The sequence below is a fragment of the Thalia democratica genome, chromosome 6, assembly GCF_965202585.1.
Source record: "Thalia democratica chromosome 6, ktThaDemo2.hap1.1, whole genome shotgun sequence".
Classification (NCBI taxonomy): Eukaryota; Metazoa; Chordata; class Thaliacea; order Salpida; family Salpidae; genus Thalia; species Thalia democratica.
In genome coordinates, this window is record NC_139170.1 from 57,744,595 (window position 1) to 57,772,505 (window position 27,911).

At 24.4% G+C, this 27,911-nt stretch overlaps 3 protein-coding genes across 3 annotated transcripts; all 3 read right to left on the reverse strand.

Annotated features, from left to right (window-relative positions):
• Positions 1 to 340: 340 nt before the first annotated feature.
• On the reverse strand, positions 341 to 13,998 carry LOC145838016 (sorting nexin-17-like). Its single transcript, XM_082945536.1, has 10 exons — positions 13,909 to 13,998; positions 10,542 to 10,715; positions 8,077 to 8,220; positions 7,328 to 7,464; positions 7,046 to 7,110; positions 6,449 to 6,552; positions 5,547 to 5,813; positions 4,026 to 4,181; positions 3,546 to 3,662; positions 341 to 1,060 (listed from the first exon to the last, which is right to left on the reverse strand). The coding sequence occupies exons 1-10, from the start codon at positions 13,966 to 13,968 to the stop codon at positions 824 to 826; spliced, it is 1,461 nt and encodes a 486-aa protein (XP_082801662.1). The 5' UTR covers positions 13,969 to 13,998; the 3' UTR covers positions 341 to 823.
• A 6,826-nt stretch (positions 13,999 to 20,824) lies between these two features.
• Positions 20,825 to 24,534, reverse strand: LOC145838591 (protein FAM200C-like). The gene is made up of 6 exons (XM_082946208.1): positions 24,448 to 24,534; positions 22,932 to 23,093; positions 22,461 to 22,612; positions 22,193 to 22,268; positions 21,241 to 21,355; positions 20,825 to 20,900 (listed from the first exon to the last, which is right to left on the reverse strand). The coding sequence occupies exons 1-5, from the start codon at positions 24,509 to 24,511 to the stop codon at positions 21,342 to 21,344; spliced, it is 468 nt and encodes a 155-aa protein (XP_082802334.1). The 5' UTR covers positions 24,512 to 24,534; the 3' UTR covers positions 20,825 to 20,900; positions 21,241 to 21,341.
• Positions 24,535 to 24,584: 50 nt separating this feature from the next.
• On the reverse strand, positions 24,585 to 27,012 carry LOC145839254 (uncharacterized). Its single transcript, XM_082946851.1, has 4 exons — positions 26,842 to 27,012; positions 26,626 to 26,749; positions 24,687 to 24,915; positions 24,585 to 24,645 (listed from the first exon to the last, which is right to left on the reverse strand). The coding sequence occupies exons 1-4, from the start codon at positions 26,920 to 26,922 to the stop codon at positions 24,585 to 24,587; spliced, it is 495 nt and encodes a 164-aa protein (XP_082802977.1). The 5' UTR covers positions 26,923 to 27,012.
• Between the last annotated feature and the right edge of the window lie 899 nt (positions 27,013 to 27,911).

Here is a 27,911-nt window from a genome sequence, read left to right on the forward strand (position 1 = left end):
AAATTAAAACTTTGAAAGTTAAAAGCTAAATGTGAAGAATTTCGAAAGTAAAGCGAAAACTAATGAAAGTCATGATAAATACAATAAAAATTTCATGATTTTAATAAAAATAAACAGCGGTATAAACAAGTTGTAGTAATATTTACAAAAAAACAATTTAGCTATTTTTCAAGCTTACAGCATAAATTATTTGTTTTGTAAATTTTGCGATTTTATCAAGAAACCTTACTTCAATACTTTTTTTACATTTATTTAGACTGAAAAGTATCAATTTAATAAAATTCTTAACTCTTAAGCAAATTTAACAAAAAAAAAAAATTTAGTAAAATTTAAAATGCGATTAAACTTTGTTTTCAAAAACTAAAACTTATAATATTTTGCACTTGCTGCTTTATGTACATGCTAAGTCTTTAAATACACTAAAAACTGAAATGTTAAATTTGGGAATGAATATTTTAAAGCTTAAAAACAAGAAATAAAAACATAGTTAATGATTTTCATAAAGGAAGTCCAGATTTATTTGGAATTTAATACAATTGGTATACATTCTAGATAAAGAATGTTCAAGAATTTTCACCAAAAAAATCCACTTTTAGTAACAAACCTTGTTAGTATAAACGAAGTGATAAAATTATATGCTGAAATTTAATGCCAGTAGTCTAAAGTAGTTAATGTAAAATTCTTATAATGAAACTAAAGCAACTTGATAAGATTAAAAACTTAACAATTTTTTAGAAACCAAAATATAATTACAAACATTTTTAAACGTCTAGTTGTAAAGTTGCTCAAGTTAAAAAAAGCTTCTGTATTACAAATTAAAAAACTACAGATTATCTTCCCCAATACCTGTGTCACCCATATCTCCATACTCGTTGCCTAGCAACCTGCTGTAATCCCCACCCTCCTGGTCGCTAGGCAGATTGACGGATCGTCTCCACGACAACCTGCGCATCTTGTTAGTGATCCTCTTCTTCAAGTTGATCTTCTCCTCCTTCTGATGATCATCCTGATGATTTTGCTGGCTGTTGAACAAATGTTGAGAGGCTGACTCGTCTCTGGGCTGTCATTTGATAAATAAAATACTTAAAATATTTAAAGTTAAAAAAATATGTTTGTAAGTTATGATACATTTTATTAGAAGCAACAACGTTTGAAATGAAATTTATGTTTGCCAAAAATAATATCTCAACCACAATTTTCGTGGCTGAATTATATAAAATATAATAAGCTGAAAATATAAACTTTAAATAAATATCTATACAGGGTTTCCAAATCTTTTTGGAAAATTTTCTCCAGTTTTTCAAAATTTCCTCTAGGTTTTTAAAGAACACATATTTGGGTATATTTTTAATTTAAAGTTAAGTTTAAGGTAAAAAACTAAGTTAAGTAGTATAAAATCATTGAAAAGATACTGTAAAGCTACTTTAAATGCGTTTTTGATAAAAAAAGATTTTTGATGAAGACACTTTTTTTTAATCTGTATGATACATTTTTTGTTTAAAATTCCAGCTTTTTTGGCAACCCTGTATACATGAATAATTCACAAAAATGTGAGGAGCTTTGGAAAAATAATGATGACTCTACACCAGGGTTTCCCAAAATGGGCAGATACTCTGGAGGCCATGAGCAGCAAAGGGGGGCATTGAGCAGTAAAGGAGCCACAGGGGGGCCATGAAGTCATAATTTGAAACTCTCATTAGATATTCTGGAGTTGTTGATGAAGAGCAAAAAAAAAAGTCTTTTATGTTTTTTTTTGGCAGTTTTGAAATTACACTAGGTATTCTAGAGTTGCTGATGAAAAGCAAAAAGGGCCTTAGGTGTATTTTATGGTAGTTTATGAGTAATCTTGGTACAAGGGGGCCATAGATTTTTTAATCATTTTAAAGGGGACCATTTGAAAAAAAGTTTGGGAGACCTTGCTCTACACGAACTTTAGTTTAAATTTTTACATAAATTGAAAAATTAGGTACGTAATACAAATTTTTTCTTAAAACTTTAATTCTCAAACTTTGAAAATATAGATTTTGCCCTTAATAACTTCACATGTTACCTAAAACAAAAATAAAACAGTATGCACTGTATATATGTATATATAAAGAAATTGTAAATTTTTCTTTGTTAGTAATGTTTTTTATCTTGTTTTTTTTAAATAAATTGTATCAAGTTTTATTTTTTTTTTGGTAAATTTTTCACTAAATAAATTTTTTTGTTAATATTGTTTGGAAAATGGTTAGCCCAGGGGTCGGTAAACTAATGAATAAGTGACATGAATAAGAAATTTAAAATTTTTACTGGATATTTCGGGTCTGTTATAAAAGTGAATATTAAAACTTCAACAGCAACCCACAATATTTTTTTTTTGAATTTCGTCCCCCGATAACCAAATTCCTGCTGACCCCTGGGTTAGCCAATAAATCAATTATTGAACAGACTATGTTCTAACACCTTATGTTTATTATATTTAATTTACTAACCGTATTTAAAACAACTTTTGATTCCAATTGTAAACTCAACTTTTTACTCTTAAAAATATAAATGCAATAAATTTTTATGTTATATATATTTTTATAAGATTTTTTAAAGAAAGTTAAACATAAAATAAACCTAACTTTCTAACTAATAGATAACAAATTCTTCAAATAGTTTAAAATCTTACATTAACAAGAATTTCCTTTTCCTTGATGTTTTCTCAAATTAAACTTCTGATGCTTATTCATAAACAAAACTACTTTTTGCACAATAAGAACTTTCTCTATAAAGTTTTTGAAAAACTTGTTGTACTAATGTTGTTAAGTTTTATAAGGTAAACACTGTAAAATATAGAATACAATATTTGCTGCTCTGAAGAACCTAGCCATAGTAGTTCTTATTAACTTTAGCAGCACTTAACTTTTTAACTTGCTAAAACTATTTTAAAAGTGGGCTTAGTGATCAGATAAAGATTAATATTTCAAAACAGTTAAGATAATAAAAATACATTGCTTAGGAATACAACATGATATTAATATCCTACAAATTAAAGTAAAAATTTAACAAATTTTTTTAATAAATTTAAAATTTTAAACATAGAGCTTTTTACAAGGTTCTTTCTTTAAATTAGAGACCATGTAAAACATCTTTTTTGGTTATCATAAAATGATGCCTAAGCTTAAGTTTATAAAAAATTAATTAAAGTAAACTATTTATTATTAAACATTTTATTACAAAGTATTTAAACTTTTTTTTTCCATTGTTATAATTAACAACTACAACTATCAAGCGAAAATTGAGTTGCACTTTTTATTTATTAGGGTGTCTGGGTGCCTTGCATTCATAATATTAAATAATAGTATTGTAGTATAAATGGTTTTGACTGGAAATAATGTGCTCAAGGTTATTTAGTAAGACTAGTGACATAAATAGATTGTTCACTTGTGTAAAATAGTTTATTAACCCCTGTAATTTTTGGTTAAAAAAAGCATGTATTTATTAGATTTACGTTTTTTTTAAACCTTTTAATTTGAAATATCAACGTAAATCAAGAATTAATTACTAATTTAACTAACTTTATACTCATAATGTTTTCTGTTAGGTCTGTCCGAAGGCTTCTTTACTTTGTTTCCATTCTTCTTCATTACAATCTCATTTACCATCGATTTTATTGACATGCTGATCACAATAGCCTGGTAAAAATGTTTACTTTTCTAAATAACAACGTTTTTTAATGAAAATTTTAAGTTAAATTTTATGCTGTTTGAAAAATACTAAGTAAAAGTACTAAACAACTACCAAAACTTCATACTGTTAAAAAAAAAGATAATAGTGTACTTTCATATCATGATCCTAAGTAAGTTTAGTTCAAAAAGAAAACTTTTATACCAAAAACAAATGTTGATCAAGTACACTAAATAAAGCTCATTAAATAAAAAGTGACACTGAGTTTTGTAGTAAGTTGGTTGTGTATAAAAAAGTCTGCGCAGAAAAATTAATAATACACTGTATAAACACTACTACATTTAAATATTGTGTGTTTATATATTATTAACCTGATTAGATTGAATGTGTATCCACTTGAGATTTTCCTTATCAATCAAATATTCGAATGAAAGCTGCAGTTCGGCATTGTTGTTGTTATTTGTGTGTCTGGACGGTGATTTCAGTTTGTGTCTGCAAGCTATTTTCCACGACTTTATCCTTGTCACCTATCATTAAAATTGTAAATGAACAACATGTTTTATATTTAGCTTTCATATTGTTCAACCATTTAATTCTTGAGATAAGGAAATAAAAGTTTTGTATATGAAATGTAACTTTTAAATCAATATGAGCAACCACATTTAAAAATAATTATTAAAAGCAATCAAATTCTCATTGTAATAAAATTTTCAAGGACTTAATTCGTAACCTAAAACAAAAATACTACAAAAAGAACTTTTATCTACTGGATATTTATTGTATATTAAAAAAAAATAACTATGTTCTACTTAGTTTGTAAAATTTGTATTTAATTTGTAAAACAAAGAATTACTTTCAATTGAAGATAGTCTTATTGATTTTTTTTTTCCGTAAAATAAAGCAAAATGTATTTTTATAAAGATGTAATTTTTTAGCTTTCTTAAGTCTTAAGTAAAAAAATGTTATTAGTTTACTTATTTGAACATAAAATAAAACTGAAACCGAAAAATTTTAATACACTTAATTGTTTGATCTTTAACATATGTATATAATTATTAGAAACATTAATTTAAAATATCAGTACGTAAAATAACAATAGTATATCTTTATTATTTGAATATGATATAAAAAATTTTAAGAAATGTTAAACAAAACGTGGTTAGCATTTTAAATAACTAATGGTAACAATTTAATTGTATGTGAACAGTAAAATAATAACAATATATCAATTACTTTTTAGTTTTAATTGATTTCAAAAAAAAAGTTTTAAGTCTTTTCAATCTTACAAGAAAAAAGTTATATCATAAAAATTAGAATATTACTTTATTCTAAGATTTACTGCAGACAAGCATAACTATTTCCTGATTAAAGAATTCAAAAAGTTATATGTAAATAAAGTAATCCTAATGATTTATCTTCATATAAAAAACTTTCTAAAGCCAAAGATAGTTTTTTTTAATCTGATTAACAAAAAAGTTACATAAAAACATTAGAATTTTACTTTGTTTTAAGATTAACTGTAGACAATCATAATTACTTCCTAATTATCAATTCAAAAAATGCATTTATTAAAATTGAAAACTAATTTAACAAAACCCATTACTTTTTAAAAACTTTATAAAATTTCAATTCATCAATAAAGTAACAAGGAACAAAGACAGCAGTGAGAACGTAAAAACTGACTAAAAGTGTTATTATTGTTTTAGAACAGTGCAATAAAAATAGTGAAACATTTTTATGACAATAGCTGAACACTAAAAAATGGCTTTGTAAAAAGTAAACGACCCGAACATATCATACAACAAAAATAAAAAAGAAAAATTAAATTTTACAATCATATCTTTTTCTCTATCAAATAAATAATGTAGTAAATACATAAAATTTATAACTACCTGAAAAGTGGCTTCCTCTGTGGTTTTTTCCTCGTTCTTTCCCAAATACATCAACCTCAACTCGTACCCACCAACACTCACAACCACCCTAGAACCCACCACAGGGTACGAACACTCGCAAGGTTCAAACTGAAGGTAGTTGTACTTGTGCAGCGATTGCACCAGTTGCATGTACTCGCGTTTGCTGTGTTTGCGGGTGTACTGTGCGAGTTGCTTCCTCGTTTGTTTCGGGCATTCGATCCACCCCATCTTGATGTCTTTCTGCGCCTGTTGATAACAATTTTTTGTTTATTTTGATTAAATGAGCGTATTTTATTTCATAAAAATATTTTCATGCTTGTTAATTATTTGCGTTTAAAAACAAATGGTGTTATAAAATTACGTTAATAGTTTTTGTCATATGGACCCATTATGATATTTTTCTGTGCCTGTTAATAAAATATATTAAAACATACATAATGTAGTTGCATAACTATTTGTATAACAATTTTTTTGTTTATTGTGATTAAATGAGGTTATTTTTAAAACTTTTTTAAAATCCTTTTGTGCTTGCGATTTATTTGTGTTTAAAAACAAATAGTGTTAGTAAAATTGCTTTAATATTTTTTATCATATGTCTCATTTTGATGTTTCTGTGCCTGTATATAACAAGAAATTATATTAAAACAAACCAAAGTGCTAACCGATGCACTGCGAAGTAAGTTTCTGCGCTTATGAACAAACTTTTTTTGTTAAGCATAACATTCAAATCTAGTATTGGAGACAGTTACATGAAATGACAATTACTAACCTAAACTATTTCTTAACTAACGACATTCATGCAGATAATTTTGGAAAAACTGTATTTAAACTATTAGCATTAAATAATATAATTTAAATAAGTTAATAAATATTTTTCTAACCTGTGTATGCAGTAGATTCAAAGCAACAGAATTGTGTAGTAGCATGGCATCAAAAGACGTATCCCAATAAGTTTTCCTGACTACTATCTTGTAATTTGATTTTCCTGTTGATAAAAACTAATTATAAGATGATAAGATAATAAGTTTTCCTAACTACTATTTTGTAATTTGATTTTCCTGTTAAAAAAAACTAATTACAAGATAAGACTTTGTTACTACTATTAAGTATTTTGTTTGCTTGTATAAATATTTAATTATGAGCTATTTGAATTGGAAAAAATATAATAAGAAGTTTTGAACAGTTTACTAGGTTTAAAGATAAATGTCACTTTATACTGACGTATGTTTACCTATGAAGTGCTGGTTATTTTAAATGGCCAAAGTAAAATGTTATATAAACAAAAAAACTTTTAATAGTATAATTTATAACTTTATCTAACAAAAAACACTAAAGGATTAAAAAATGATTAATGATATTTTTTAATAAAATGATAATCGTCAAAAAATTTTAAAACTTGATTTACGTTAGAATAAATACTTTTGTATTTGTAGGGGTTTTAAGAAAAATTAAATTAATAAATACAGCATTCAAACAACCTTCTAATGATTTCAATGTAATGTAGGGGCATTCGAAATTCTGCAGTTGTCTCACAAGTACCAACCTATATATAATTATATATTGTTTAATTTGTAATTACTAAAGTAATTATTTATTTAATTATTTTTTATATTGTTTAAGTTTTATTATTTAACTAAACTCTGCAGTTGTCTTACCAATACTAAGTTGTACTCAACTAAAATGTATTTTTACTTAACGTATTTTCTTAATTAAAAGTCTTATTTATCTTATAAAAAACTATTATTAATTCATAAAAACACCTGTCATCGTCCACGTTGTAATCTTCAACAAGGAACAATCCAAAGTAGTAAACTAGATCCTCCTCTAAACCAATCAGAAGCATCAGGTTCTCCAAAACGTCTTCCGATTGGTCCGTTGAATTGCACGTTAATGTTACCTTTGAATTTAATAGTATTTACTGCCTTTGTTGTTTCTTTGGATTTACTTAATTTTGGAAAAAAGTACGTTTATCAAGTTAAATACAGAATAAATGAAATATATATATATGTTTACTAGTGTAATTTCTTTTTTGATTAATATATTTTTTACACAAATTATTGTTTTAGTTTGATAAAAAAATAATCAATAAAACGTATTTAATTTGTTACCAGCTTGGTTTTAATGGTAAACTAAGAAAACTCCCAAAGTCAAATCATTGAAATGCATTTTCACGTTTTTAAAGTATGGGGAAATAAATCAAAAGTATTTAAAATTAAAAATAAAATAATTGTACTCAAGGTCAAACAACTGTGTCATATTTAAATTAGCCATGTATTTAATTTTAACCAATAATAAGTTTTTTTTTCATTTTGAAAAAATTGAGAAAAATATTAAATCACCTTAAAAAAATAAATGAAAGTAAAATTTTGTAGCAACTTAACTTTAAATAAAAAAAAAACTATTTAAACTTTACTGTGATTAATGTTATATATATCTAGTTTAAATTCTATTCTTGCTTAATAAATAAATGTTAATACAGTTAATTTTAAATAATTGAAACTTAATTAACCTTATTATGATTCATGAGGTATATGTCTAGCTCAACTTGGGTAGTCGTTTCCAATCTGGTTTCTTGCTGAGCTTTCTGTAAAAATGAGGTGAAAATCTGAGACGAAAGCAACTCTTCGTTCTGACTCAACTCCTGCATATACACCTGTGTTATATTAATAAAAATTTATTGTTGAACACTTTTTCGTTTTTAAATAATGAGAATTTTTTGTACTTATACATAAAAAACTTAATTAGTACTTTTAAGTAAGTTTGTAGTAAAATATTAATATATAATGTTTTGTAATCGTAAGTAAAAAATTAGTTGTATTTTTTTTTCATTAATTTTTAGACGAAGATCAAAAATGTTTTTCTAACCTTGATTCATCTTAAAATTAGATAACCTTTTAATCAATAGAGCTTTTATTTTAAGGTGTTGTAATTCAAACACTTAGGAATTGATTATTGTAAAAATAAATGCTAAAACAAGTTCAATTTTAATAAGTGCTTACATATATAGATAAGTGCAGGAGTAATCATTTAGTAAAGTATTTTAGGCAAACTATGATTATTTTAGAACAAACAAAAACCGCGTTCTTCAAATTCATAAAAAATAATTTATCCACATTAATTACTCAACTTTAACATGGTGCTTTTATAAAATTTTTAAAAAGATTTTTGTAATGAATATTCGTTATTGAAAATAAATGTTAACAAAATTTTATAAGTTTTACATCATGACATTCTATAATGGTTACAACTATCATATTTGTAAGTTTTTTTTACAGTAACATACAATTAAAAAACTCTTACTAACAAATAGTTTTTTGTAAAAGTTGTTTTAAACAGTTAGTCAATAATATTTAAACTCCCACTATGAAAAAAAAAACTGATAAGAATTGTTTCAACACAAGTGCAACAAAAATACTTAAATTTTAGGTAAGCTAAAGAAACACTTGAAAATCAATTACATAAAGCACTTTATATCTTTAAAAGTTAAGAGTTTGTGGTTAAATACAGCTGTGATTTAACTAGCTTATCACAAATATCTTGTGATCAAAGTTCAACTTTTTGTTGTCACGAAAATAGGATTGGTAGTGATAAATTTTAGGAACACTTTTGAAAACTTTTTTTTTTATTGTATTATGTTACACATAAATTTTGAAAGATTTAATTTATATACAAATATTTTATCAATTAAATATATGAGTAACCTAAAATAAGAATATTTTCAACTGCGAAAATTAACTTTTAAGTAAAACATAAACAGTATTTTAGCTTACTTGTTTGATACATAAAAAATCAAAGTTTACCATATGAAATTGAAATTTTTTCATATAAAAGTGGGGAAAAATATTTTATTTCCATATATAGTTATAAACAAAAACATATTAAAATATTTATAGAATATCTATAAACTTTTTTTTTCAAAATACTTTAGTTAACTTAACTAAAATTTTAACTTTACCATAAATTCAATCTTAATATCAAAATTTAATTATTTTTGTTTTTAAGTAAAAAACTGTTTTTAACTATAAGTTTTTATTAAAAGCATTCTAGCAAAATTTTAAATTTTGACAGCTATTACAAGACAAAATTGTTTAAATGTTCAATATTTACGTCACAATTAAAATTAGCTACATTAAAATGCATCCCAACTTAAAGCTGACTTAGTACTATTAACTACATTTTTACTTAAGCAATGTCTACTTTGAAAATTAACTAGAAGAAAAAAACAAGCTACATACAGCTTTTATTATTATTCTTGTAGTTATATTGATTTTGAAACTTAACTAAAATTTAAACTTTACCATAAATTCAACCTTAATATTAAAACTTATTTTGTTTTAATTTCAAGTAAAAATTTATTCTTATTTATTTGTTTAAATCCTATTTTCCATGACAAGAACTCTTTATAAATCCTTTCACAACAAACTAAAACTTTCATCATCAATTCAAAATAAGCATTTACTTGATCCTTAAAAAATCAAGTTGGAAAAACAAAATAAATGTTTATAAACTTATATTCTGTATATTTTTAAATATTGTTAGCTTTATAAAACTATAGACTTTTTTACCATTTAGCTGTTATAAAACAGGGTTGTTACTCTTTGAAGCAAGCTACCTGATATGAGCGACTAATAACTAGCCTGAGCTTTTTAGAAAATTGAAAAAGAGTAGTAACTGCCAAGACAAAAAAACCATCTGAGACAATTTTTGAAAGAATAAAAATAAAAAGGAGCTTTTATCAGAAAAAAGTATAACTATCCAGAAAAAGTTTTTCATAAACTTTTAAAAACTAGCAAAATGAATTCTAAAAAGTAGTCTAGATGGGCCTGGTTAATTTCTTACATTTAAAATAGACTGATTGTGTGTCAAACCCGAACTATTTAAAGCAAAAGTTATGTATCATAAAAATATCAACAAGCATACAAATTATATTAAAATAAAAAAAACTCAGATTACTATTAGCAAACAAATTTTCACCTCTAATTGTTTCCTTCTTTCTTCAAGTTCATTGCCCTTCAAGGTGAATATTTTCTTGGGGGGAAATTGGGGCACGTTTTGTTGGAATTCCAACTTGAGTTGCTCGTTCATATTGTGAAGCTGACTGTATCTCACTATACAGTGCATTGCTCCATTAACATGAAGGTGGAATGCCTAAAGTTTATAATTGTACAATAACAATGACTTATAAATATTATGTAGTTCAATAATATATAGTTTAGTGTATTACTTATATTTCATTATACAGTGCATTCCCCCATTTACATAAAAATAGAGAAGTTTTAAAATTTTTTAAATCTACTTATTACATGAACAATGACTAATAAATGTTATGTAGTTCAATAATATATGGTTTGGTGCATATGTAAATTTATAGATATACTTATATTTCATTATAAAAGCTTTTTAAAATTTTAAGTATACTTATTAAGGTAATGGGTAGTCAAGACCTATTTGTCACAAAAATTAAGATTGGCCTTAAGGCTGCTTTAAAAGTTTAAGGCCATAGGAAGTCAAAATTTTTTACAAGATATAAATTTTGCTCTTATATGGTAATTTATAACAAAAAATTAATATAAAACTTAATTTAATATAATACAAAACTTACAAGTAGCTTTTGAAAAAAGAAAATTATTTAATGTTTTTGTTACAAAATTAAAAAATTCAAATTCTTTTATAAAATGACTTTAAACAATAGGTATTTTTATGTTTGACTGAAAAATATATGTTTTTAATTTAAATTAAAATAATTGTGAAGTTAATAAACTTAAATATTATATCAAACAACCCCATTATTTTAAAAATTGCATATAAATAAACTTGGTTCATTCCTAGTAAAGAAGCAATGACAAACTATTTTTTAACAAAAGTAAGATGTTTAACGTTATTATAATTTAACCAAAAATTTTTATTCCAAAGAAATTAACATATTTTAAATAAATCTCAATACTTCTTCAAAATTAAAACTTTTAAATTTTCCCACAAAATATAAAATGTTTAATTCATAGGCAAAATGAATTTGCAAAAATTATAAAACACACACACACATATATATATATATATAAAAGTTTATTTAAAGATGCAAAACTCAAAGGACTCGAGTTTTGTGACTATTCACTCATCAGCTTCAAAACAAGTTTAAAATAAAGCACAAAACAAAATCACTAATGAAAGTTAAATTTTTTTTGCATAAATAGATTATGACGTAATTTTGAAATTATCAAAAATCATGCAAAACGGCTTGTGCAATATTGATTTACCAATCGACAATAAACTAGCAAAAATTCATATAACTTCAGTGAGTAATTATATATAAGAACAGATAATTGAAAGAGATAAAGATAAAATTAAGATGTAAATTGAAATTTAAGTTATTTTAAGATGAAATTAAAACTTGTTAAACTTCAAAAGCAACTTTTTTATATGTCTACAAGACGATACAAACTTGCTTCTTTTGTTTAGGCATCTCTTGTCTTTCAGTGCATATACAACGGCTGATGCTTCTTTGAGACACAGCTTACATATTGGGCTATTGCCGTCGGCTATAGGCTGTGCTCTTTTTATAACTTCCCAGGATATTTCGAAGTCAATGCCACTGCGCTTTTTGCCACAAACATACTTCGAAAGTCCAGTGTCATTTTCATATATGCCGCCTTTAAAAGATTTTTTATGATTGGCATACTTGAATCTAAACTGAGTTGAGCACAAGCCGACATAGAACCTTGTCTCAACGCCAGAGTTAACTGTGGCCTTGTAGATGATGTTCTCTGAACGGCAATTACCCCCTTTCAAATTATATTTACAGCTACCAGCGCAGCCACATTGACTTCGAATTCCTGAGTTTTGATTTAAAATATTTTGGTTGTGTGTCTTAATGATATTCTCTAAATTTGCCGTACACAAATAACTTATTTGCATATTATGTTTGTTGAAAATTTTTGTTAGCGGATTTTGTTTATTGAAGTGTTTTTTGACTAGATTTATAAAATTTCTTCCAATATTAGTTTTTACAGAACTGCTAAAAGGAGGGTTGTACCAGATTACATTTCTTTTACTTTTGTGTTTTTGATTATTAGGTTGTTGCTCAGGTTTTTCAAATTTAAGTTTGTTGTCGTATCCGCATTTTTTCATTATTTTTTCATATTCATCTTTAGTCTTTAGAAAATTTTCTTCTTTGCTTGATCTTTATTTAGGTGTTGATTTATTATGTTAGGAATTTGTTTTATAATGTTTTTAGGGTTTTTAAGAGATGCCTAAACAAAAGAAGCAAGTTTGTATCGTCTTGTAGACATATAAAAAAGTCGCTTTTAAAGTTTAACAAGTTTTAATTTCATCTTAAAATAACCTAAATTTCAATTTGCATCTTAATTTTATCTTTATCTCTTTCAATTATCTGTCCTAATATATAGTTACTCACTGAAGTTATATGAATTTTTGCTAGTTTATTGTCGATTGGTAAATCAATATTGCACAAGCCGTTTTGCATGATTTTTGATAATTTCAAAATTACGTCATAATCTATTTATGCAAAAAAAATTTAACTTTCATTAGTGATTTTGTTTTATGCTTTATTTTAAACTTGTTTTGAAGCTGATGAGTGAATAGTCACGAAACTCGAGTCCTTTGAGTTTTGCATCTTTAAATAAACCTTTTTAATAATAAAGCCCTCAAGGTGGGCTCAGTGTGAAAAATTTAATTTATTAAGTTAAATAACTTAATTTTATATGTACTTTTACTTTATGACTTTTTTAAAGACATTCAGCCCACATGAGAAGCTTAGTTTTTTAAATTGATTTAGAAGAGTTTTCTCACATTCTAAGTGAAAACAAATTTAAAGTAGCTTTAGAGTTACAATGATCAAAACAATTTTATAGGTTCAGTATTATTACTTAAAAGAAAGTCAATCTTCTCTGAGAAATTTTTAAAACTAGTTTTTGTCAAAATTTATAGTTTTTTCTTTCTTAGTTATTAACTAAATCAGAATTTATTTAAAATTTAAAGATATGTTTTTCTTTTATTTAGATTTGAATTTGTCTAGAGGTTTTCGTCTCAAAAATTTAATTCTAAATTTTTCAAACGTCTGACATATAGGGCATTTGAAAAGTTTTGAAATAGTTTTACTCACCTCACTATATCTCAACAATATTTTGAACTTTTTTAGTTCATTGAAAATTATTTTATATAAGTTATACTTACACTTTTTATACAATAAATATATTTATCTAAAATTTGTTCCTTGTTCCATCCTGAAGTTAGTAACAACTATTTCTTTATAACAACTTAATTATCAAGAAAAAAAGTTATTTTATTTCATTTATTACTTTAAACAATTTAAATAACATACTACCTGATAGTTTGTACCATTACTTTCCTGCAATTCATGCACCTCTGGTACAGCAAAATGCATTTTTTTCAATTAAAGAAATCTGTAAAACTTGTAATAAAGTAATAATTTTTATTTGTTAAAAAGTAAAACTGTATTTAAAAAAAGTATATTTACAAAAAACACAATTAAGGGGAAATCAGTCTAAAAAAGTATAAATTTTTTATGAAGTAATAAAAAAAAACTGATATGTTGAAAATTGCATGAGTTTTAAATTTAAAGTAGTTTGGAAGAGAAAGGTGAAATTGCATGAAACTTGCTTACTTGAGACCATTGCATATTGTGTTTATTGTTGAAGAATGTATATTTTAAGAAAGCGTATTTAATTAACAAAGAGGATTTCAAGGGTAATAGAATTTTTAAAACTATTTGAAGAATTAATTTAGTGTGGTTTGAAGAATTATTACATGAACTATATCATTAAACTTTTTTTGCTTTTACTTTAAATAATTGAAGTAAGTATTAATTTTAACAAAATCCCTTTTAGATGATTCAGCCAAATTCCACATATTTCTAGACTGATTTGGCTCAAGAACAGTTTGATATCATTTTAAGTTTATCAGGGTTGCGAAATGGAATAAATGGAAAAACAAATAAGTTATTAAAAACATAGTTAACTGAAAAAAAATTGTTAATTTTTAAGGGCATGGATCAGTATGGGAGGGTTTAGAAGAAGAAGTGCCACATGGTTCTGTATTTGGACCACTATTTTTTTTAGTATAGATAAGTGATTTACAAAACTCAGCAGTCTAAAATTATTAATTTCTCAGACAATACATTATTATTTAGCACACTTAAAAAAGACTATCACAAAACAGACACTGCATACCTTAATTCAAAACAAGGAAATATATCAAAATGGTTAAAGGATAAAAGGCTTAAGCTAAATACTGATAACACAAGATGCATGTGATTCAGGGTCACCAAATGTTTTTGGCAAATTTTCTCCAGGTTTTCCGAATTTCCTCCAGGTTTTTAAAAGTACACTTTTTGAGTCTATTTTTAGTTCAAAGTTAAGTTTAAGGTAAAGACTGTGATAAATAGTATAAAAACATTGAAAAGGTACTGTAACGCTACTTCAAATATGTTTTTGATAAAAAAACTTTGATGAAGACAAAAAATTATATCTATATGGTAGATTTATGTGTCAAATCAAAATTTGTTCAAAATGTTCAACTCAGAGAAATTTCAAAATAATACTTGGATTCCTAGATCATCAGACCACACTTTATCAAAAAACTCTAAATTTTAATTAATGTTTTGGAATGTTAGACCACCTGCATGAATTCAGGTGAAGGTTTGTTCTAGGTCTTCCAACACAAATTTTAGCTTTTTAAATGATTATTATTGTGTTTATGAACTATACTTAATAAATAAGGACAACTGTTTGTTTTCTTATATTTAATCAGATTGAATAAATCAGCTAGTTTTAAAAACATTTTTTTAATATTTCAAAACACAATTTTAACAGTTTACAAATTATAATAATCTTTGGTTATGATTAACTTTAGGTGGGCACCAATATCGAAGTGTAATTAAATAAACAGAAATTTTTCAGCTTTATTTTAAATAATTTTCATTTTTTTTTGAAAATAAGTACATAAGCAGGGCTTACTGTAGTGTTGTACATATAACTAAATACTACCTCTTTAATTTTAAAGTAAGTTATTGTATTTACTTAGTTGAAATGACACTATCGTTAGAGTTAAATAAGGCCTAAAAACCGACTTAATTTTTATAATTAATTTACAGCAATATGTAACCTACTTAAACCGTAATACTAAAAGAATAAAAAATAGTTTAAAAGTCGCATTGTTGAAATGACACTGTTGTATACAGTTGAAGAGTCACCGAAAATTACATTCAGTAGCATAAGAACATATTATTATATAACATCTGTAGCTTTCCGATGTTAGTATTATTTAAAAGAACAGAAACAATCAATTTTTCTGTTAATAATGTAAAATATAATTTGATATGACACTTATTTGAAATGACACTATTGTTAGAGTTAAATAAGGCCTAAAAACCGACTTAACTTTTATATTTAATTCACAGCAATATGTAACCTACATAAACCATAAAACTAAAAGAAAAAAAAAAGTTTAAAAGTCGCATTGTTGAAATGACACTGTCATATACAGTTGAAGAGTCACCTATAATTATATTCAGTAGTATAAGTACATAATAAGTATATATATTTTCAAAATAAAACTGTAAAATATTTAAGATAAAGCTGAAAAAATCCTGTATATTGAATTACACTTCAATATTGGTGCCCACCTAAAGTTAATCATAACCTAATCTTTTTTTAAGCATAGAAAATTCTATGTTTCTTCAAGTAAGGAATAGAGATTAGAATATAGAGAATATACATATACCTTTAAACATGTTTCATTTGATATTTAGCTTGTTTATCAATTTAATGTTTTGGTTGTTGAATTTGAATACTACTACTACTACTACTATAACTATTTATGTATTTAAAATATTCATTATTCCAAAGATTTTTACTTTTTGATTTCGGAAGTGCTTAAATTCATACTGTATCAGTGTAGTTTTCAGTAACAATATTAAATATTAAAATTTTTCAAATCTTCCTTAGGTGAAGTTTTAAACAGTATGTTTTTTTAATTTGCTGATTTTTCAAAAATATATAACTGAAAATAAAAGACTCAAATAGTTGTTTTTTTATTTTATGAACTTTTTAAATAGTACTTTAGTTTCAGGTGTACTAATATTTAGACATAATTACCTTATAAAAAAGTATTTTGTTGATAAAGTATATAAAACAAGAAATGTTATCCATTTAATAATAGTTAATAAAAAGTTTAATTAAATACTTTAATCTGTTTAAATACTTAATAATTAAATGCCATTGAAATTATTAATAGTTATTTTTTAATTTTAGATAAAAGTTAATTGATTTATTTCAGTCTATATGTGTACATATATATATATTATCAAACTTTTGACTATTGAACAACTTTAATATAATTTAAGCATTCAAAATTGTATATAACAGCTTTGTACTGGACAAGACTAAAAGGTATACGTGGTGCAGACATGGTATAATCAAGATGGCAGTTAAATACAGCTGTTTTAATTGTAAACACGCGCTTTAAAGCTCTATAGTAAATTGAGAGAAATTTGGAGAAATAAAAGAAACTAAATTGAAAAGTGAGTGGTACGCTGGAGCGCGCTCGAGTTATTCTCTTCATTTAAGAACTTTACAAATAGACGCAAAGTTTTAGCGCAAAAGTGAGAGAGCTAGAAGAAAAAAGAAATTTATATGCCAAAATCGTACGCTTGAGTAATTCACTTAATTTTAGAACTTTAATAATGCATGTTAATTTTTTAAGTTTTAACTAACTTTCACGTCTTGTCTTATATTTCTAAAGTCAAAATTTTTTTATGTTCCAGCAAAAATTTTATTAATGTGAAAAACTTTATAAGTGTTTAATTTACAATTTACTTACTTATTTTAACAATTTTTTTTCTTATGAAAATTTTTATCGAAAATTTATTTGTTTATATACCTTAAATTTTTATTAAATGAAAAAAAATAAGGTCAGTTTAACTGGTTTGTTAAAGATTTAAGCTTAATTTACTTTTTTAAAATAAATTAAAAATATTTTCTGCTATAAGTTTTATAACAATCTAATTATACTAAAGCTTTGCAGTAAGAATATTCGCAGTTAAAATGTTAACTTAGTGAAAAGATATTTTATTAGATAATAATGACTATGATATAAAGCAAAGACTGAAATTGTACATTTAAAGGAATTCATGTTAAACTACTTTAATTTGTTTCATAAAACAAAACTTTATTTAAGAGAAAAAAATCTAAAAGGTTACTAGTATTACTTATTTCATTTATCTTTAAGTTTTAAACCATTTTCAATGTTTAATTTGTAAGTATAGTTAACTAAAAAGTAGTTTATTTTTGTAAGTTGCTTATGTACTTTTAGGTTTATTCATTTAATTCAAGTTTCAAAGTTTGTGAAAAAATAAAAACTAGGATATATTGTAATTAAAAAAATTATACAAACCTTCAACACTACAAAATATTATACTAATACAAGCTATATACTCTACATACTTTTTTGATATATATATAAAGAGCTTGGATTAATTTTATATGTTTATTAATAAAAGAACAAGTGCATAACATAAGGGCAGTTTACAGCACTATGACTTAAACTAATTTGTATTGCAATAACTAGCAGTTATGGCAATTTAAAAAAAATCTATATTGGTAAATAAAGAAAATTGTTTAAAAAAAAAGCTGAATTGAAGTAAAAATGTTTTGTTTAAAAACCTAAAATTTTAAATAAAAATTTTAAAAAATACAAAAGTTAATACGGAAATTTAAAATAACAATTTTAAGTATTAAAAAGTACTTAAAAAAAACTAAGAAAATAAGAAACTTTAAAGTTTGTTAGCCAAAAGAAATTTAGCATAATACTCATATGATAAAAAATTAGCGCGATTAACGGTTGGATTATTATTGAACTTATTATTGTTACTACAAAAAATGTAAAAAAGTACAAATAGTCTAAGAAATTTTAGCAATTAATGTACAAAACTTTGTAAATAAACAAATTTTAAATTTTTGAATAAAATACAGTCACAACAAATTTAAACAGTACAATGCTTTAACAGTCACTCAAGTAAAAGTGTTTTTAAAATAGTTAATTGACTTTAAATGAAAAGCATTTTTTTTTTTGAAAAAAATTAACTGCTTTTTAACACGCAAAAATTTTGTTGAAATTTTATATTACATTGTTTGCTGCAAACATTGTCAAATTTGAAGGTTTAAATTTGCTGTACTCTTCGTTTGTAAAGATTTCATTTACATCTTGGCTTCTTAGTTTGTACAAACTAGACTTACCAACTTCTTCTATTAATGTATCTGAAAGTGGAAATTTGTCACAGCATAACTCCATTCTTTTGCAGGTTGATCTGAGAAAAATAGATTTTATTATAATTTTGGGTAATAATTGGCTTAAGAATGTAAAAAGTAATTGTAGGAATTTTTTATTACTAATGTTTGAATTGAACCTTTGAATGAAAAAGAGTAATTTATAAACCATACATTGAGTTATAATTTTGTACTTTACCAATATTATATTTATGATAAAAATATTCAACAAACAGATTAACACTATACTTTACTTTATCTAAAAAGACAACAACCTATATAATATTTAAATAATAAGCAAACGCCAAGCTTTTTAACCTTGTACAAATAGTTTTAATTAGAATAAAAAATTTAAAAACCTACCTAAACTAAAATTTGTTAAAAAAGTTCTAGTAACTTTTACTAGTGATATATATTATTGAATTTTACTGATAATATACCGATAAATTTAGCAAAAAAATGTTTCAATTCTTATTATGCATTTATTCTTTCCTTATATTTAAAATAAAAGAAAAAAAATTATATAAAACAAATCGTTGTAATACAAAATATTAATTTAATTGGATTACATTAAAAAATACAAGTTATTAATAGGGCCTTTATGTCTCCTATAATAAAATATGTTTTCTAAAAGTAAAAATCAAAATGATAAGGTTTGTTGAATAATAACAAAACAAAATTCAAAAATTTCTTGTTTCAAGGATCCGGGTACACAAAAAGACCTCTCGGTCATCGACTTGCATACCCAACTTTAACTAAAATTAAATAATCTAAATAATGATTAAAAACTTTACAGTTTAAATTACACATTAAAATTTCATTTCTATGAAATAAATAGTTTAAAATAAAAAGACATAAATCCAAATACATTAAATTTTTACTTACCTAATAATCATTAAGGAGTTTAACAAAATATGGCCCATATTAGTTTGTCTATTGTTTTTCGAGATATTCATCAAGGAAAAGTCTCGCTCGATTTGCGCGTTACTAAAAGGTATCGTTTGTAGTTTCATCATTAACTCCTTAAGTTCTTGGTATTCAACGCGAACACTGCTCCAAAACTTAACGTTTGTTGATTTATCTGTTAAGAATAAACTGATAACTTTTTATGTACATAATCAATTGTAAGTGTACTCTTACAATAATAAATCATGTTTTTATTTTATCAGAACTTAGTTTTCGGTAGATTTACAATGTTTACTAAATTACAAAACTTGTTTAACATTAACACTGAAAATTTTAATTTATATTTAAGTAGTAGGTTACTATTGTTATTTTTCTTTAGCTAACCGATACTTGTTTGATGACGTCCATGCAAACTTTTGTATTGAAGTGAGATAGTATCTCTGTGGTTTCCTTCAAACAATTTTTTAATTTTTGGATGTTCTAAAAACTTCTCAATATCCGGCATCCGTCTATTTAAGGCCTTTAAAAAATTATAAGTTTTAATGATATTTAAATAAGTTATTTTATTTTTTGAAGATATATTTAATACCAACTAACATCGTTTACAACTTCATACTGTGCCATAAATTCAAGATTTTGCAGCATTCTTTTTTCCAATTCAATTATAAACACTACAACAAAACTTTGAAAAATATTTTTTACCTGTATTAAAACAATTAATTATAAAAATGTTGGAATTATAGGAAAATTAGTTACAGATTAGAACCGTAGCGTGTCATTAACAGAAATTTTTTCACGTGTAATACACAACATTAAGTAAATTACTTAAGTAAAGTATGAGAATTTACTGAAAAAAAAAACGATTATGTAAAAAATAAACACAGTTATTATAATAACTTGTATTTTGACTTAAAATTTTTTCAAGTAAAGTAAAAACAATTTCAGAAATTATTCTCATTAAACAAATCCTATTTAAAAAAAATCAATTAAGTTTAGTTGTTAATAAACCCAATTGACTAAACAACGTGAATTTTAATTAGTTTAACCTCTGCCTTCTTACTAATGGATAAATTTGCATAAACTTCGTTTACTTCTACATAAAAGATAGGTTCTTCCAAAAGGTTAGCTACAAAAAAATGTAAATTTTAGTAACTACAACTTAGTTTATATAGTAAAATAATAATTTAACAATTAGTTTAATAAAAAATTAAAATATTGATAATAATTACTTATATCGTTTACTCTGTATAAAATCCAATCTAAATTTGAATCTACTAAATCTTTAACAAAATGTTAGTAATGTTTTGTTATAAGAACGTTATTGTACGTTTGTTTGCGTTACTAATTAAAAAATAATGTTTATTTACGCCAAAATGTTGTAGATATAAAATCAAACGAAACTTTATTATTAATAGCCTAAAATTAAAAATTATTCTTAGTTGCCTTGTGATCTAAATTAAGCTTACTTTAATTTGGTTGGTAAATGAGGTCTTTTAGATGCTGTATAAGTTTTGTTATTGCTAATCCAAACTTAAAAGGTTCTACTTTACTTTTTTGTAGAAGAATATTAACAGAATTTACCTGATGAATAAAAATAATTAATTATTACACTGTAAAAATTTAGTCTTGCTTTACATTTAATACTTACAGCTAAACTTGGCATGACTACAAAATAAGTAATTAAAAATAAACATTTAAAATCAAATTAGAATGATTTAAATTAGTTATGTTATAGTGCTTAGGGTGTTAATTCATTATTAAGCAGATAATAGGTCTTAGAAACTAACTTTCTCTAAAATTTTGCCCATAAATTTAAAAACAAAATTTAATCTATTGCTATTTAGCATTTTTCGAATACTTTCAGCATGTAAATCGTTTCTTCTTCTTTCTGGCTAATATACAAACAAATGTTATAGGTAAGAATAAAAATTTCGATAACAAACATCATTATAGTTAATAAACACTAATACTTATAAAACAAGGCTCATTAACAAAGAAAGTTTTGTTTAAAAAGATATATATTCTTATTAAATCTATGTTAATTAATTTGTGCTTTTAAACATTTATTATATATCTTCTGATTATATATTTGATTTAATAAAATGTTACCTTAGGAAACATATGATTACTAAGTTTCACGGCAGATTGAAATTTAAATTTATAGATATTTGTAAAAATTTAATTGTAAAAATGCTAAATAATTTAAAACAGGATTGTTTTAAGTTTTATACTAATAATTTTTCTAATTATTAAAGCGTCTTGAAGTTTATAGTAATAGTTTAATACCTACTTCATTAAAAAAAGCTTTGAGTACTTTCCAATTCAATAAAATTCTTTCAATGCATGGAAAGTGTGATATCCATCTAGTTTTGCTTAAGGCTTTAAATTTTAACGGAATTTTACCCGTCATACACACACCTAAATTTTCAAAGTCACTTCTTCTTGTGTTAGATAACTTGAAGTAGTTGAACGTTTTCTTAATAAGCTCATCAACCTTATTTAATTTAAAAGTATTCACACTTTTATTCAACAACAATGGTTTTTTCTAATACAACATATTAAAATATAATAAAATATCATAAATAAATATAAAAAAACAACTTCGTAACTTGAATAAATGCAGCTTACTAAAATTCTCATTCAACAATTGAATTAATAATTTATATAAAATAGTTTTAATACTTACTTCATTAGGTATTGTAGCTTTGGTTGCATTTAAACATGCATTTTGCAAAGCATGATTTGTACAGGATATTGTTATAAGCCTGGGATTATCTTTTTTCAGAATTTGTCCTACTCCATTCTTAACTCCTGTCATGGAAGCAGCTCCGTCTGTACCTAAAAATATATTTACTAAGTTAAAAAAAAAAAATATTTTTCTTAAATTATAAGACCAGTTTGTGCTTAAATTTATACTTTTCTTAAACAATTGAATAAAATCAAATTAAGTCTATTAATAAAGATAGATCATTGTAAGATATTAAAACTAGTGTTTAAAAGTTAGCAAGAATACACAGAGAATAGCTGAAATAAACAAAAATTAACTTACTATTAATATCTAAATTTAAAATTAAAAACACGTTAGTAGTACATATTTAATAAATACATAACTAGAATACAAAAATGAAAAAAACAGTAACAGTTCATATATACTTACATATTGAAACTACATTTTTTAACTGAACATTATACATCTTTAAGACTCTTTTGAATGCGTTAGCAATAGATAACGCTGATTTGTCTCTTCCAAGGTCTTCGAGGTGTAAAAATGTAGATACTGAAGTTTTCTTTATTTTGCTTAGATAACAAATACTAACACCTGTGAATCAAACATAAAGCTTTCTAATTCTTTTTGTTATAAGTTTAATAACTGTAAAATTTTGAATGAAAAGAACTTATAATCTGTATACTTTGGAATAAAAAAAATATAAATATTTTAAAATTATCTGTTGGTAACTACTACTCATGCTTTTTTAATTAGATATCTAAGAAAGTTAAAAAATACCAAATATAGTCGAACTTTTAAGTACATAAAATCTGTGAAATTAAAGGACTACCACTTTGTTCTAGTTAAACAACTGAAGGTAGTAGAACAAAAGTTTAAGAAAGTATAGCTTTAATTGTAATTACAACCGCTGTATATAAAAGGAAAACTGTTATAATTATTTGAACATAAACTGCTTCCGGTTAACCACTCGGTATTTTTAAAATTTTTTCCAGGTTTTCTAAATTTCTTCCACGTTTTTAAAATTACACATATTAAGGTTTGTTTAAAGTTTATAGTTAAGTTTAATGTTAAAACTGTATTAAAGAGTATAAAAACATGGAAAAGGTACACTAAAGCTGCTTTATAAATGGTTCATTAATAAAAAAAAATTGATGATGACAAAAAACTTTGAAAAATAGGGTATAATTTTCTATTCAAATCCAAATTTTATTACTATACAAGTAAAAATTATTGAAAATATCAGGTTTTTCAACGTCTTTTAAAGATTTATGTACAAAATTCCAGGTATTTTTATGCCTAAAATTTTAACTCCATGTTTTTCCTGGTTTCTAGGTGAAGTGGCAACCCTGCTCGTTAAAGCAACAAATTGCTAATTTATTCATTATTTTCTTTATTAATTAAAATTTTTGCTGTTTAATAAATATTATAATAATTAAATCATTCTCCTTATTAGAAAAATAAAATCAACAATATTTTGACATATTTCTTAAACTATTAAATAAAAGTCAACACAAAAATCTGATATATGTTAGAAATGAAACTGACTTAGTTTACTAGAACGAGTTTACTGTATAATTATAAAAAAAAATCATAGTAATTCTAACTTTAATTTTATGTAAATTTTAATTTATTAACCTATTAAATTCTGTAAAATAAAAACTTTTTTCTTTAACTGTCATTAAACCTACTTACATCTGAGTAATCTAACAATGTCCAACTCATTGCATAACAAAATATTTTCTTTTACAGCTAACGTGTTACAAGAATTAATCTATATTAAAAAAATAAAACAAAGAACAATGTGTTTAAAGCTTACTTCATGTTTGAAATTTAAATTTAATAAGCTTTTTGTATTAAAATATTTTTATATTCAACAGAATGTATGTAAATAAATAACAAATTTAAACTTAATTAAACTAACAAAGCTTAAAAGTAATTTTCTTACCTAGAAAACTTTGTCCAGCAGTATCTGTACTCTCATCCAGATAGAAAGAACAATGCTTCACCATAAAATCAGTTATGATTAGTTTTCTGCAAATTGGTGCGAGAGTATTGCACAGAATCATTTTTGCTTTCCTTCTTTTAAGCGTTGCTGATTCGTGAGGTGTCCCAAGTGTCTTCATGACATCTATCTGGTGTTCGCCTGCTAGCAAGTTCCCGTGAAGAGCTTGTTGCAATGTTAACCGGACTTCTGTCTGGCGTACGTTTTCTTTAAGGAAATTGTTGAATTGCTGTTTAAAAGATTTTTCCATCCTAAACTGATTTATTGAGTTGTGGTTATTTGTGACTGGAGATGCGCGTTTATGTCGGTCAGAATAAGAATGAACTTTTAAGTTGCTCTTTTTTGCTTGTAGTTCTACATTGCACCACTTGCAATAAGCTTTAGTTTCACAATTTGTTGGAGCAATCCAATCTAGTAAGTAAAACAGCATTACACATAGTTGACATAACAGATATAACTAATAAAACATTAAACACTATTTATATTTGTTTATAAATAAGTTGTGTATCTAATATTTATTTTATTAATAAGTGAACAATTGAGATTTCAATGATTTAACAAAAACGTTTCACAATAAACTAAACAGTTTAATAGATGTAATAGTGTTGCCTTGTATTTTCAAATTTTTTTCAAAGTATTCCAAAATTCTTACAGAATTTTAAAAGTTCACAATTTTAATCTATATTTGGTCGAAAATTAGGTTCAAAGTAAGATACTGTGTTAAATAGTATGACAACATTAAAAAGATACTTTAAACTTACAATAAATGTGTTGGTAGATAAAATATTTTTAGATGAAGAAAAAAAATATTATTTATATTATAAATTTTTGTGTCAAATCGAAAATTTAACTACTGACAATGCTTAAAATGTTAAAATTTCCAGGTTTTTTTTTATTTGAAGTTTTTCCGATTTTTTTTCAAAAATACAAACATTCCTGGTTTTTTTTTGGGTTAATTTGACAAATTATAGGCTTCCAGGTAAAGTCGCTAGCCTGATGTAAGCATCATAGTTCAACTTGAGCTAATTAAGTATGTATTTACTTTTAAAACGTGCTTTTTAAAGTTTTGTTTCACTACAAGATCAATAAATAACAATTTTTTTTTAATTTATTTATTCTCAATTAATAAAAGCTTTAGTTAAATCTATCTTATAAATCTAAGCTTAGAAATGGGATAATAAATTTGCTTATAATAAAATTGTTATTTATATCACAACTTTTATCAAAAGTTTATATATAAATTTAATCAATGCAGTGAAATAACTCTTTTTTGAAATAAAAAAACTAAGTAGATCTGTCTAGTAATTAAATCAGTCAAAGCTAATCTTCTTAGCATTTATAAAATAGTAAATAAAAATTTTCTTTTTGTATTTGAAAGCAATATACTAAAAAATTTCATAAAGAATTCTTGATATTACCACAAACCATTTGTCAGAAAAATGTTTTTAATATTCAAATAAATGTATTTTATGACAAAAATTAAAAATTTTTTTTGTTTAACAAAGAAAAATCATGATAATTTGTAAGGTGTAAAACTAAAAAATTATTGTAAATAAATAATTTGCCCATCTCACCGCCTTATGGCCTCTATGAACCATTTTACTTAAATAATAAAATTAGAAATTCAATTTTTGTCTATGAAGCGAACTTTGTTTTATACTAACAAATTTTGGTTTTAATTTTATAATAAAATTAACAGTTTAATTTGTGTGTTGTTATTATAAAATGTATTTTAAGTATATTTATTTAAATAAAGTTGTCAAAGGTTAGTACTAAAGTAAAAAAAATGTCATGCTAAAGTATTGTTAATTATTAAATTATTAAAACAAAATGTTAATTTTTAGGTAAAAAGTGAATTGGAATTTTTGACTTTAGATGATAAAATTTTTTGTGCATTATTGAAATAAAATTACAAAAAATACTTTAAAAACTATTAAAAAAATTTTTTTTTTTCAAAAATTACAATGCAAAAATTAATTTAATTCTATAAAAACATGAGAACTTTCCTTTATAATATTTAATAAAAAAGCTCAGTATTAAAAAAAAATTGTTGTTGAATTCAAAATTGAAATACTCAAATGTGTATTCTTAAATACTACAAATTGTTAGAGATAAAAAAACCTTTTAACTCATAAACAGATTCCCAAGATTTCTGGTACCTCATCTTTTTAGGTGGTGGAAAATCTAAAGTTGGTAAATCTTCTTGGTCTGGAATTTCATCTAAAATAATTTCAACGGTTGTTACCTACGAAAATGTAACTGCTAAAGTAATGTGTTTAGTGTGTAACTTAATAACTATTTGTAAATCCAAGAAAAAAAAAACCATTAGAGACTTACCTTAACTACTACAGAATAGCATGGTTGCCACAAGTCAAGCTGAGAAATTTTTCCTGACTTTTCCTGACTTTTTCCTGACATTTTACTAAAGTTTTCCTGACTTTTTTCAAGATTTTTCTGACTTTTTACTATAATTTTACTAAAAAAGGCATTGAAAATTAAGTAATTTTGTAAAATTTAAGGAAAATTTTGCAATTTTAGTCTGACTTAAAAGAATTTTTAATTAATTTTTCACTAATCGAAGGCTTTGAAATAAAAGGAAATAAATAAATTTGAACTGACAATATCTGAGGTTTTTATAAATTTTTTTCCTGACTTTTTTCAAAAACCCCCCATTTTGACCTGAATTTTCCTGACTTTTGTCATTTTTCTTATTTTTTCCTGATTTCCTGAATTTTCCTGACTATGTGGCAACCCTGAGAATAGCCACTTGATTTTTATTTAAATTTTTTACATGATTTCAAAAAATCTTCAAAAATACACATTTTAGAGTCTAGCTTTAGTTTAAAGTTAAATTTATTGTAATAAACTGTTTGGAATAGTACAAGGTTGCCACTCATGTTTATAAATTTTTCCTGGTTTTTCAAATCTCTACAAGGCTTTTAAAATTACATGTATTTTGGTTTGTTTTCAGTTTAAAGTTATGTCTAATATAAAAAACTGTGTTAAATAATAAAAAAAACATGGTATATGTACTATAAAGTTAATTAAAATGTGTATTATAACTAAAAAATTTTAATTGAAATCTTATTTATATGATAGTTTTTTTGTGTCAAGTTAAAATTGTACTACTTAACATGCTGAAATTGTTAAAAACTGAATGTTTTTCTAAGTCTTTGGTTAAAAATTTCTCAAATTCCAGGTTTTTTTTGCCTTAGTTGTTAAGTATCAGGTTTCCAGGTAAAAACAGATTTCCAGGTAAAGTGGCAACCCTGATAGCATAAGCCATTGAAAAATACTTAAGTTTATTGAAATGCGTTTTATGAAAAAAAGTTTTTTTTGCTGATAAAAAAAAACTTATTTATATGATAGATTTTTGAATCAAGTTAAATTTTATTACCGAACTATGT

Bases quoted from the DNA above. Each gene is read 5' to 3' on its own strand.
- LOC145838016 (XM_082945536.1), bottom strand. From the start codon at position 13,968: ATGCATTTTGCTGTACCAGAGGTGCATGAATTGCAGGAAAGTAATGGT. The intron at 7,111-7,327 runs GTGTTTTTATGA...AATTATATATAG, and splicing joins TACAACGTGGACGATGACAG to GTTGGTACTTGTGAGACAAC. The intron at 3,663-4,025 runs GTTAATAATATA...CATTTTTACCAG, and splicing joins TACACATTCAATCTAATCAG to GCTATTGTGATCAGCATGTC.
- LOC145838591 (XM_082946208.1), bottom strand. From the start codon at position 24,511: ATGGTGAAGCATTGTTCTTTCTATCTGGATGAGAGTACAGATACTGCT. The intron at 23,094-24,447 runs GTAAGAAAATTA...TTTGATTCACAG, and splicing joins TGCTGGACAAAGTTTTCTAG to GTGTTAGTATTTGTTATCTA. The intron at 22,613-22,931 runs GTAAGTATATAT...ATATATTTTTAG, and splicing joins AAAAAATGTAGTTTCAATAT to GTACAGACGGAGCTGCTTCC.
- LOC145839254 (XM_082946851.1), bottom strand. From the start codon at position 26,922: ATGTCAGGAAAAAGTCAGGAAAAGTCAGGAAAAATTTCTCAGCTTGAC. The intron at 26,750-26,841 runs GTAAGTCTCTAA...ACATTTTCGTAG, and splicing joins GCTATTCTGTAGTAGTTAAG to GTAACAACCGTTGAAATTAT. The intron at 24,916-26,625 runs GTTTTTTTATCT...TTTACTTACTAG, and splicing joins ATCTGTTTATGAGTTAAAAG to ATTGGATTGCTCCAACAAAT.